Source organism: Acyrthosiphon pisum, chromosome A1 (genome assembly GCF_005508785.2).
Source record: "Acyrthosiphon pisum isolate AL4f chromosome A1, pea_aphid_22Mar2018_4r6ur, whole genome shotgun sequence".
NCBI lineage: Eukaryota > Metazoa > Arthropoda > Insecta > Hemiptera > Aphididae > Acyrthosiphon > Acyrthosiphon pisum.
Window position 1 is genome coordinate 114,964,969 of NC_042494.1, and position 14,432 is coordinate 114,979,400.

A 14,432-nucleotide genomic window follows, 5' to 3' on the forward strand; every position below is an offset into this window, starting at 1 on the left:
ATATTAGAGTGAATTGAACAATTATCACACTTTAAGGTAAGAACATCCATCTGTGTTCGCTAGTTGTTTTTTTACGATATTTTAATTTTTAAGTGAATTATGATCATTTTCAAATATTAAAATCTTATATACTCATAACTCACTTAAAAATTAAAATAATGTCCCCTCTCCCATTTGTATGTTGACATGTCAACTGCCAGTGTTAAAGAGTTTATGTCCGTCGTCTAGTAATTAAATAAATATATATTATTTATGTCTTCACCCTCAATCAGTATCTCATTGGTAAAATGTCGATCAACAGTAAAATAGATAATAATATATTTTAGATCACGGAGCTCAAATTAATAAACCTGTTAACAGTTTGCAATATACGATTAAGCGATAGATTTCCTTGAGTCTTGACCCATACCAATACATTTTACAACTATAAACTACTAACAATAAGTATCTTAATTTCTCCAGCCAAACTGCTCTGCAAACAATGTTGTCACCAAAAGCTAAACTATTTTAATATTTTATATACGTTCGTTAAAATATTTAAGACGAGAATGTGTTGTACCAAACGTAATACTTGTCCTATATATTTTATAATTTATCTACACGGCTACCCTGTCCTTCAAGTATCGAATGTACTTATAACGTCACAGATTTAATACATAAAATAATCGTATTTAAATTATAGCGATCTATGCATATATAATGTTATTGGAAGCATTTACCTCTTGTTCGAATTCGTCATCGGGCAACGATAATCTGGAGTCGGATCCGCTACGGCGGGATCGTGCCGGTGACGAAGATCTATACTCGTCAAAGGCCGATGAGCCGGACGTGCCGAACAGGCTTTTTGGGCTGGAGTCGAAGAATCCACTCGCGGGCTTGGCTGCGGCTGGTGCGGCCGAAGAACCGTAATACTTGCGGTCCAGGTGGTCCATCATTGGCTTATAGTAACCTTCGCCGATGTTGTAGTTGCAGTCGTACACCCGGGTCCGGGGACGGCTCAAAAGTGTCCGTCTTTCTGACATGCTGCTGTTTAGGTATTACTGCGTGAATAATAAACAAATAAGAATAATATATAATATTATAGATATCGAATTTATTTAATATAATAATATTTTCAATAAGTTATTTTTGAACAAATTGTTACTAAACAAACCGAAAATAAATTTTTAACAATATTATGAAAATATATACATTTATATATTTTATAGTATTGTTATTTATATTTATATTTATTTCATAAATAATCTAGGCATTTATTATAGGGTATACCTACTTAGAAGTAAACTATTATATCGACCAAAAAATTTAAAATGGGTTTAAATTTTATATTTGTGCAAGAACTATCACAACGAACACTTTATAGTTTTGTGCAGTTATACCATTTATCATAATATATTTTTAATTTTTTACTATGATAAATTGACATAACCATAAAATAAGAAGATCTGTGGTATAATATAACGTAGTGGTCGTGGGTGAAAAAGTTATCACTATAGCGATGATACTATTTTAGCAAAAACTCAAATATATAGGTACCTACTCAATAAATAGCAAAATAGGTAGGTATAGGTACTTACAACGGTTGAAATATATAAGGTTATTGCATATTATATCCCCTTTTCCATATAATATTTGATGATAAACACAAAAATGTCAACAAAAAGGGAGACAAATCAAGTTCATATGGTGATTCAAAATCGATATCTGTGATATCCCGTTACACAGTTATTTTTATCCAATGATAACAATCTAAGACTATAATATGGAATAATCTGTATATTTCTACCATGGTACTATAATACTTCCTTATTTTGAAAATACAAATATGTCCATTTGTTGATTACGCGACTATAAGCTAAATTAAATGCAATTTTAAAATGGTATAGTAAAACTGTCACCTTACAAATTATTAGGAACCTATTGGCGATTGAAAGCTTATCAACTATCAGGCTGGCGCGGGTGGAATGTGGATCTATAACGGGGAACATGTAAAATAACATATAAATGATACACAGTGTCCCCGTAACATCTTATCAATTTCAATCGCCAATACCTAGAAAGATTTATATATATTGTAAGTCTTATTAATTTTTTTATTTTTCAAAATATATTTAACAGCAATATCAATATGTTATAAAATCAATAACTAACAATTTATATGTATGGGTTAAAATGTATTCAAATATGCCAAATAATATTGTGTACTAAATATTTGTGCATAACATGAATCAAATTTATTTAGAACAAATTCTGAGTACGTATTGGCCTGTGCATTGTATCTACGAGTCTTAGTACAAAAGTAAGGTATTTAATGTGTTTATTTCGTTAAAAAAATGTTAGAGCTTAATCATTTTTTGAGTGGTCAATTTTTTATCGTTTCCGCCGAGAAGTTATACAACTTTCACGTAATTTAATGTTTATGGTTGTATTTATATGTTTTATATATTCTCATCAAATTAAATCTGAGCGTTGTAAAACGAATTGGCCCAAAGCCAATATTTATAGCCATATATTATAATATAATTCTATATTTTTTTTTATCGTGGTCAAAAGTATATGTTTTTAATTTGTTTAATTTTATTGGTCAAACAATTAAAAGTAACTTATCATAGAATTAATTGTTTGGCAATATTATGCAGTCTAAATAAAATTAAATGATCGTAACGATATCGATTGTGTTTGGTTTTTTTACTCCAGTTTTCGTATAATATACTTCAGTAAGTAGTAATGCAGTGCAACAAAAACTACAAATAGGTACCACGTCGAGTTTCAAAAAAACGTATAAGCATAATTTCAAACTTTAGGTATACTTATAAATTATAACATTTCTTTGTAAGCTATAAGCCAACTAACATTTTAATTTATTATTTTGTTCGTTAAAATTCTTTATTTTATTTCCTATCTAAATTAAAATGACTACTATTATATTATACTATAAAACCTTTAAAACTAAAATATTAATGTTATGTTTTTTGGCCCAGGAATTAAAAGTTATATAAATGTACAATAATAATGAGTAATCAACGAACAGCCATACTGTAGGCTTATATTATTTAATAAGAACTTATTTTTATACACCGAGGTTCTCAAAAAATAACTATATATTATAAATTTGAGAATATTTTAAATGTTTGGCGTATCAACTTTTGTAAACGGATTATGGAAGTAGTTACTAGGTCTAGTACGTACCCATTGCTTACGGTAGTATCCGTCTAGTATTGAACTATACGTGTAGGTATGTCTATGATATATAATAATTTACATACATAGTAATAACCACCTATATATTTGTAACAATACACAATGTGTTTTTATTTTAAAACTATTATTATAAAATAATTTACGGTATAATTAATATTAAATTGTAGTGTCTAACTATCTAAGTAGTAAGCACCAACAATTTTATGTCACGGAATATATTTATATAATCTCGTGAGATGGGTGTGAGGGAAATAAAATATACATTTAAATAATAGTCAAAATATTTGAACACCTTAATTATAAAAAAAAAATGTAATGTTTTTACAAATCTTATAGTATTATTAAAGGTACTCAAATCATAAATAGATTTAGTAGGTTAACTGTTAAGGTATATAATATAATTGAATACCTATAGGGTACTTACCTACTACTTATGTTTTTTCTTTTATAATACGAAGAAACCGACAACGTAATAATTTGTTGTAATATAATATTACATCATTATTATAATTATAACACGACAAGAGACTGACGTGTTTCAATCTAACGCAATAAACTTATACTTACTACTTACACACCTTTATTTTGCGTTTTTATTACAGTTTTATACTCAATCATGCTCATCAAGTTAATCAAACTTAATACTTTATAGTAAGTTACTAACATTAATAACATTAGATTATTTTGAAGAATTTTCTTTTCTTATGCAATATTGTAATTGATTTTTGTATGCTTGAAATTTTAAATTATTTATAATTATTTCAAACAAAGGATTATTTTTTAAGGATTTATATTTTTGATACATACAAAAATTAAGAATAATTGTTTCCAATGTATAATATGAAACAAATATAATAATTTATCACTAGATCCTGAATATATTAAAATATAATTTTACCCCACTTGATTTATTTTTGGTATCGTCTCTCAAAAACTCTATAAATTGCAGTGTAACTATGCGTGCCTTATCTTCGAATACGGTAGCGTTCTCTGTGATCACTATCCACTGCATATGCAAGTGATGTGGTTAAAATTTTCAAAAGACCATTTCTATACGTGCCACAGCATCCAACATTCTTTGTTCTCCCAACCATAACTACAACCCTGCAGTCCAATATTTCCTGAAACCTTCAAGTCTTGTTGACCACCCGCTTACATGCGGCTAATTTTCCATTTATATCCAACAGACTCACTGGAAAAATCAAAGCTCCTACGGCCTACGCACTTATATTTCTTGTTATTTAGTATACCATCAAGATCACTCATACAAATGTCATTTTTCATATATCTTATTCTCCTAATCTCTGAAACCTTTTTTGATAATTCCCATAAAATATCCGTCTAATACTCTAATGTAAACTATTAACGATAAGTACCACAGTTTTTTTAAACAAATTTAGATAAACCTGTTTCCAATCTGTATTCTATACTTGTATTCTCTAACCATTAATCTAACCATCGTTTTAATTTGGGTTTGTATCCGTATATTTTTATTCTTATATTATTTATGTATTATGTTCTATTATTTTTGCTATATAATTTCCTTAGTGTTCTTTTAAAATATATATCTACATTGTAATATTCAGTATGAAAATTTATTAAGTCTCATAACTTAGTATGCATACAAAATGTAAATAAATATGAGTCCCTTAGCCTTGATTAAATATGAAGTTGTATACTAAATTACCAAAATAATCAATGCAACTTTTTAATTCACTTTATTCATTTTATGATAATTAAAAAAATCTTATAGGTACGCTTACATGTTATGAACTTTATAGTTATTATTATAAGTTATTACATGTTATACAAAGTAGGTATATCCTATAGAATAATATGTTTATAAAATTACTTTAGACTTAAGAATTATCACGACAGTTCTAAAATGTCATTTTACTGCGTATAAAACGCAATATGGAAGTAATACGACACATGAATTTACAAGGACACGTAAACAATAGTACATAATAATATAATATAGGAATTTTTGTTCGTTGAAGTTTCATTGACTATTATTTGGTATATGTGGTTATTATTAGAGAAAATAACTTTTAAGCTTTCTAGAACAGTAATACACTATACACATAGACACAGTATGTCATACAATAATATATAAACATGTATTTTAATAAACGTGTTGGTGTGCTCGTTGAAAAAAAATAACCAGAAAAAAAGATTTTTTTAATTGAACTGTGAGCCCGTCGACTAAGGCTATTAGCTATTGTAGGGGTTGGTAAGGAGTTGTTACGGTAGGTTAGATAAGCAACACGACGGGTATGTGTGGCAAGGTTTTTGCTACTACGAACCTGGGTGGTCACCCATGCGGGAACTAGTAGTAGCGGGTGTTACTTACTCTCAAACGCATTGGGTAACTGGTAGCCTGGTAGCAGTCAACATGCCACGCCAAGCAGCAAAAACAAGAGATTATCATTAGATGTAAGTAATGTAACCTTAAAGGTCAAAACGCAATATAAATATAATAAATATAAATCGGTTTATAAGTTTATTATAATAAATACGTAGGTATATATTATGTATTGTAAAATAATAAAATTATTTTGTTGTATATAATATTATAATAGTAGGTACCTATTCACTATTCAGAAATGATAAATAAAAGTTAGGTTAATATTCATACTCGAATACAACAATAACAATACTTCAATACAAATCAAATGTTCAGATACTGCGTATATCTTTTTAGGATCTTATCTATACACTCATCTTGGCACAACGTATTTAAAAGTAATGTCTAACAAAAAATTCTGTATGGGAAAATCAGTTTCAAACTATTTTTTTTTTTTTAGTTAAGGGTTCGACAGTTGAGGTCATTAGCCTGTTATTGTGGAGGAGGGTTGGTCATATCGTTGGCTTATGGAAGGATTTGTGAAATCCGAGTGGTGGTCACCCATCCAGGAGCTAGTGACACCGGCCGGTTCTGGCACTCAGAACACGTTTTTGACTGAAGCCAAACACCAGGCCACCAAACTTCATTAGTTTTGATGTAATTTTAAAATTTCAGAATAGCTGCAGCCATGAAAACAAATTTAATTTGAAGATTTTAAAATGTAGGTACCTACCTATATAAGAACAATTTAAATATGGTAAAATTATCTATATAACTACTTGCATTAAAATCTATAAATAAATAAAAAAAACGATACCTACGGTCTCTCGAATTTTTTTCTTCTGTATCAAAGAACAACTGAAACCGAGTTTATTCTAAACATGATACACCTTCAAACTACTACCTACCTAGATCTTAATTTTCATTGATTTTTTCTATGGGTTTTTTCGTCTTTGGAATGGGACATTTGAAAAATAAACTCTATTTCAAGTACTTATAGTGATAAGTTTTTTAGTACACATAGGCAAGGTATAAAAAAAATGTAAGTAAGAATAGCTGTAATGCCACCATATAGGCTTGAACTTATGTCGCCTGCGTTTTCAACCGGCTCCAAAAATCGGTACGCTCAGACTCAGAATTTTAAATAATGTTAAGTTAATCGAACGTAATACCTACTATAAAATATGAATAACGATTTTCAACTCGATATGATCTGCTGTATAATAATTTGTATATATCCGTAAAGATGCGGCGTAATGTATCATATTGTTATTAGTTATAGGTACTATAGAAGGTGATATCAAATTTCATTCCGAGCATTATGCAGTGGCTGAGTGATGACTAACGATATCACTCTAATTATTTTTATTTTATTATATAATATTATGCATATTATACAATTTTACTTAAACGAGTTAAACGCTTTACATAATATATTATGTTATATCCGTTGGTAATAATTAATTGTCATTAAACGATTCTAGTTATATTATATTTATACACAATACGTATGTGTATATTATAGTCGCATGGCTGACGTCCGACGTGGACCCTAAAAATAAAACACAATGGTGCGAAATCAGTGGCACACAACACGGCAACACTATTGCTATATAGGTGTAACAGCCGCTAAATTTTAGTAATAATTAACAATTTTTAATCACAGACTCCGTTTTAATGACGGATTGTAATTCTTGCGGCGAATAGCTTGGGAACACGAAGTTGACATATCCATCATAATAAAATTCATAATTAATATGTTATCAATAACGAATTTCGTTTTAAACCATGTATGTTGATTAATACTCTCACATCTTAATTATATCGGTTGTAGTATATGACGTATGTGATAGGTATTTCAGTACTTATACATGAATATTTATTAGAGTGATTGCATAATAGTCATTCAAATTCGTCATATGTATAGGTGAACTGATAGATCAAACTAATTGATTCGACTATTGAGCAAAAGCAGATTAACATTTTTATTTATTTTTTTAATGTAATTTTACACGTTCATAGTTGATTTGATTATTACCGATAGTATTTAATTTAAATTTCGACGTAAAAAAATGGACTGAGAAAAAATGTCGATTAAAAGCGGTAAGATATGATAAAACTATATATCCTCCCCCAAAAAAGGCCATGGCGATGTGCGTATAGGTATCCGGGAGGTATAGAATACAATATAAAATGCATGGAGGTATAATTAATGTATTATAATTTATATTATATTGTGTGTCCGTGGAATCGAATAGTTTTGGTATGATGAGGCTGCGCAGCTGCTGCTTGACCCGGAAAGTTTGCCAAATTCGCGCGCGAGTCCGAATTTATAACAGCCGGCGGCGGCGGCGTGTACACGACTATTCAAAATGCTATTTATACTCAGCGATAAAAAAAAATAACATCCTCCACCCCGGTGCGGTGCAGGCTACACCGCAATTGGATGATATATGTGCATACACATCATATTGTTATATAATATACCGGTGTGGTGCGAAAAATATATTCGCGCTTCGGCGGTGACGAAACCGTAGAGGACACACACAACTAGACGCATTTTTCTCCACTCGACAAATCTCAAATGATTGTATATGTAGGTGCCCAAATGACATACTACGTCATTAATATAAGTGTAAGCGACGTATATAGTGTATTGTGTGTAGGTATTTCGCACGTCCGTCGGAGATCTGAGTACACGACAATTACGACGATGGTACGCCTACGACAACTATAAATGAACTAATAATGACTATACAGAGGTGGCTTGAATATAATACACAATTTTAACCTACCTTATGGGAGGGGTGGTGGCTTGTTGAAAATTTTATAGTAATATTATACCCCAATAATAATCGTGGTCGAAATTCACTTAAAGTTATCCTATTTGTATATCACGAATACCACTGACCAGGAATGGGATTGGTAGGCGGGTGTGTCTACATGTATCTTGCACCACTAAATATAATATTATTATATCCACGTAATGCGTGTAATATTATTTCAAACCGCCTCCGAATGACGATGTAGGGAAGACGTCGGCGCGCGGCGTAATGAAAGGTAGGTACCGCGGGATCGCGGCCGACGGTCGCACAATACACGCAAAACAATGGAAACACACGAAAAACAACGGCCGTCTCAATAACAACGATAACAATATTATTATAAAAATATAATATACGGTATGTACTGGAATTTGGACTCACCTCGTGACGGAAGCGCGGGGTGTAAGAGCCGTCGGAATGGGCGTGCTGTGCGTATATCGCGTGGTGGTTGCACCTATATAATATACCAAAAACGTAGTTTTCCACGGCGGATTTGATGGACGAAATGGCACTGAGTTACGCGCGTATATTACGAGGGTACCCTTACGCGTCCTTCGCGCCGCCGCCCGTGCGGTATTGACGCGTTGCCAATAAAGCGTATATTATTATGGTATATACCTACACGACTACCAAGCGCTGCACCTATATAATACCATACAACAGGCCGACCGCGTTGCAAAACAAACGTCGCGTCCACCTCCCGCCGCCCCGACGCTGCCCAGCTCGGATTTCGCGCGAAGGACCGCGTCCGCCGACCATTGCAGCTGTGCATCACGACAAACACGACGGAGACCGATCATTATTATTTATTTATTATTATTGTTATTTACAAGTCACATTTTTGAAGTTTCATGCCATTGTCCACTGTAAATTAAATAATATTATATTGTTTAGGTAAAAACTTTTCACTATAATCGCATTAATTAGCACGTTTAATAACTACCTATAGCCAGCGCTGCACGTTTAAGTAATATTTAATGTTTTCAACTATATTCGGAATATTATATTATTATGGTAACGTGTTAACCATACAGTTTACTGACGTACATCACCCCCTGTGACATAAACATACATTTTGTATGATGGGGGGGGGGGGGGGGGGGTATTAAGAAAAAAAATTAAAACTTAGGTACCTGCACATTAAAAGAATAAATAACAAAATATACCTAATATATTAAAATTAGGTACAATAACTTTTATGTATATTTCAATTTGAGTTTAAATAATTTGAGTATAAACTTAGTATTATTAGGTATACTATATTCATAATAATATTTTATTAGATTATTACATGGAAAATATAAATATTCAAATTTTCGAGCGTAGCGTGAAAAAAAATATTTTTTAATAACTAATAATTATTAAGTTACAATATATTATATTGGTTTGCTGAAAAATTGTTTGGCATACCTTTCAAAAAGTGGAAATGACACACCTGAATTAAACAATTATAGTACACAAATAAGTCATAGGTACCTTAAAAATATTATCCTCTATAATTTTTCTAATTGGTGATTTTCTCTAAGATTACCTACTCAAAAATCATAAAATTGGTTAATACGTCTTATAGACATATCATCGTGTAGTAGTTCTGTATTTTCAACTGCCATCAGTTCACGACAAATAATTTTATTTGGTCTCTCAGAAATACATTCAGTTGTCTTTCGTTTACAATTATTAAGAACTATTTGTCGCTGAATATCCCGATTTTCTACAATATTGTGACTATGAAATATATTTTCGTTTTCCGTCAAAATGTTGGATATTTTGGAATTAGTTTGAATAGTTGAAGTACATTGTCTTACCAAGTACATCACCAAGATATATCTCCGTTTGCCATTACTTAGTGTTGTCTGTTCTTAAAATTATTATACACAATGCACTGCATACCTTTATTTATATAAGTCAATGTAAATTACATTTCAATAGTTAATTTTCGAATTATAATTCGCAAACGCAAATTTACACGATCGTAGCTCAGATACCAACTGATATATAATACATAGGTGGATATCTAATTTCCAACATGTTTCAATTATAAATAAATCGAAAGTCATAGAATAATCTATATATTTATAATATATATATATATATATATATCAAGTCAAATACTTACCATTTGATATAAGTTTATCCCACAGATATATAAAATACTAGATAGCCGACTTCGATATTATTGTCGCCAATAAAATGGCTGCCATCGTTATCTAAGAGGTGAATATTTGTGTTGTATAGTATTGATAAGTAACGATGTCACGTGTGGTTATATTATATATAAATTTAATCGTCATATTATCTTCAAAATAATATGAAATCACCTACTGTATCAGTTTTTGGCCATTTTGTTGGAGACATTATTTTATACGTATGGACTATTATAGCAGTCGGCTATCTAGTATTTTTATATAATATCTGTGTTTTATAAAGTTTACTGAATTATGTTGTATAGTTATCTTAAATGATTATGAACCGTCACCGTAATTTGTTACGCTAAAATACAATACGATAATACTAACCTTCAACTGAACTCTATAACTGTTAATCTATTTTTGAATTATAAAAATACTATAGGTATATTTAATAAAAATTAATAACTTAATTTAATAAATTCATTTTAAAAATATAAATTTAATAATGAAACCTAGGTATAGTGTAAAGGGCACAATATTTATTTTGACTTTTATCGCACTTCTAAGGTACAAAAGCGCAAAACGAATTTGCGATTTTGGGTTTAACCAACACATCTATCATTACAACGATGGATACTCGACAACTACTGTACAGAAGAGTGGTACCCACTTGTTTTTTTTTTTACAGGAGTAACGGCCTTTAAAACCAGCCCTCTAAATATATTCTCTTCCATCTGTCTCTATCCTCTGCGGCTTCTCTCCATTGTATTCCGACTTCTATTCTTCCTACAACTTTAGTAACACAATCCTGAATCCTCCCATCTTAGGCGAGGTCTACCCAAAGGTCGTTTTCCTGCTGGGTTGTTTTCGATTACGGTCCTTATTATTGAGCCTTGTTTCCTCCGCGCATGTACTACTGTCCATTCCAGTCTTCTAACTGAGATTTCTTTTGTAACGCTAGGACGTTGGAAAAGGTCATAGAGTTCTTGATTACCTATGTCGTTTCCTCCATTGCCCGGATTGATCATCCTTACATGGTCCAAAAATCTTTCTTAGAATCTTCCTTTCAAACACTTCTAACCTTATTTGTTCTACTTTCCTGAGAGGTCAAGTCACTGAGCCATAAAGCACAACTGGGCGTATCAATGTCATATATATCTGGATTTTTAGGTTCTTTGAAATATCTTAAGCACTCGGTAGTTTTCCTAAACCATAATAGCATTTATTCCTTTTTTTTAGTCTATTATTAATTTCTACTTTTATGTCATAATCGTTAGTTAATATTGGTCCTAAGTAATTGAAGTGGGAAACTCTTTTAAAGCTATGATTTTCTACTTTCATTATCTCATCTTGTCGAAAATTGATCTCCCTTCTATTCACTATTATACTATTATATTCTGTTTTACTATCATTAATTTGAAGACCAACTTTTTCGGCAGTTTTTATAAGTTTTTCTGACACGGTGATTTAACTTCCTTTAAACTATTCCCTATAATGGCAGTATAATCTGCATAGGCCAAATAGCCAATAGTGGTCTGCGCTAACGAGAAACCTACAGTGATATTTGCTTAACCCACTTGTTTACATTTTTTTTTTTCTATAATCTGTAGTACACTTATGTATAGTTATAATGTTATATACTCTTATATTAAATAATAATAAAACAAAATGAATGAGCAATTTTTGAAGGATTTTTAAAAATAGTTTATAGGTGCCTTTTTTATAGGATTTTTGGTGTTTTATTTTAAATGTTGTAGTGCTTTTTTATTGTTTTATAGAGCTATAAAATTCAAACTCTATTTATAAGTAATACATTTGTTATAGGTAACTTATAGGTATAGCCGTACAGATTACAGACGTATGTGGTATGTACGTACCTATACAGTACACAGTACTTAGTTGTTGTTAGTACCTACATTTTATTTAAATTAAACGTATATTATACTATTGAACTATGATTAAAATTATCTCATTATTTTCAAATTTATTTTGTTACTACCTAATTCAATTTGTAGGTACTGGATCTAGACAAGTACTCACTTGACACTCACTATCTGTCCGTTATTAGATTAGATCATAGGTATTTACTTCATATATTTTTGGTAGGTACGTTTTAAAATAAATAGGTATGTAAATAGAATCGGAAAAAAACTAATTATTCCGTATAGTAAATATGTATAACCTACGCACATTTACACTACTATTGAATTAGATGATTAGATTAATAAGTTCCCATACGTACTAATAAAACTGAAATTAGAATTAAAATACACCGCAACAATATTATGATATACATATAGTTTTAATAACTTTAATTATTATTTTATTCCTAGGTACTTTATTTGTGACGATTTGGGCATTTTTTCTACCTAAAGTGGAATACAGTCTATACTTTCACACAAAAAAGGAATTTACAGAAAACATTAAGTTGCATCAATCTAATAATGAGGTTGCCATTCGTGAAAATGCCACAGTATGTTATTTTGAAAAATTATATTACAATGGCACACACGGTACAAGGATGGTGGTTAAACCTTCCCCACCAACGTGCCTTCATGAAAATTTATTTCTAAAAATGTCCCTCGCCTATATATACTTTATTCCAAAAAGAAATTTGGAAATATTGCGCACTGCGCAGTCTTGCCGTCTCGGAACAGTAAGACCGCTGTTGATTGACCAGCAATTGACAGCGCACCGACGTCAGACAACGAGACTGCACATGCCCGAACGCGAATAGTTTCGTCGTGATTTTTTTCCAAACTTATTTGGAATAGAGTTTAGTACAGGGGTAGCTAACCAGTCGATTTTTAGAGGTATATAGTAGATCGTAATAACTTATTAAATAGGTATTAATTATCTCAATATTGGTCGATCATGTACCTACGTAACATGGACAAAATTAGAGGGGCTTGGAAGCCTAAGCCCCCCAGTTTTATCTGTACCCCTTTTCTAATCATATTTTAGTTTAAAATATTAATTATCAGGGTTTGTGCTGCTGCGACCCGTGGTATAGCAGGTACCTACATCAGTATTATCTAATGTCTGAAAAATTATTAATAGCATAATTTCCTCCAACAATTAAATATTCTGTAGGCTATAAGCGCTACTAGCACTTAATAATTTTGAGTTTTAACAATAAGTAAATATATAATATCAGATGATTTTAATAATTTTCAATGCATAAAATAATAAACAAATTCATAGTTCCAATTTTAATTCTAAAATAAAAATAAAAATATGTCTAAATAAATAAGTTTATTTTAAAACTTTTAAAAATAAAAAATAAGGTGCCATCATTGGGTGCCTATTCTTTACATACTTTTTTTTTATATTCTCATGACATTATCTGCAGTCTTTTATCATATATACTTATTGTGTCATACGATATAAATTGTATATATCGACTTAAAATAAAAATAAAAAAAATTATTATGTGTCTATAACACTATCGACATAATATTTATCTTTACTCATGCTCGGTGTAAGCAGGTATTATACCTAATTATTTTTAATTGAAATTAAAAAAAGGTGGGTAAGTGGATGTCACTCTGCTGTACAGTAGGTTACAAGTGGGTCACTGTATAATGGATGGTATTAAATTTGAATTCAATGATATAATATCATTGTATAAGAAAAACGATTCTGAGCGGAGACGGTATGTCAGTCTAGGTATAAGACATAATATTATATTATAGTCTATAGTATTTAAAAAAAATTGACCTATAATAGGTACCTATAATAAATTCCAAATTAATCATATCATAATATCTATTAGGTACTTATAACGCGTTATACATAAACAACAAACCGTGATACTATCATAGATATATAATAGTATACTTTAGAAGTTTCAAGTATACCCAAGAATAATATTATACAATCACAACAAAATAACTAAAATAGTTATTCTAGGTTAAAAATATGTAATTT

The 14,432-nt window shown here is 30.5% G+C and overlaps 1 protein-coding gene across 1 annotated transcript; it reads right to left on the reverse strand.

Annotated features, from left to right (window-relative positions):
- Positions 1–671: 671 nt before the first annotated feature.
- LOC100575643 lies at positions 672–8,911 on the reverse strand. Its single transcript, XM_003247417.4, has 2 exons — positions 8,755–8,911; positions 672–1,040 (listed from the first exon to the last, which is right to left on the reverse strand). Exon 2 carries the CDS (start codon positions 1,020–1,022, stop codon positions 687–689), a length of 336 nt encoding a protein of 111 aa, XP_003247465.1. The 5' UTR covers positions 1,023–1,040; positions 8,755–8,911; the 3' UTR covers positions 672–686.
- Positions 8,912–14,432: the final 5,521 nt, after the last annotated feature.

Coding starts and splice junctions, on each gene's coding strand:
- LOC100575643 (XM_003247417.4), bottom strand. CDS start 1,022: ATGTCAGAAAGACGGACACTTTTGAGCCGTCCCCGGACCCGGGTGTAC.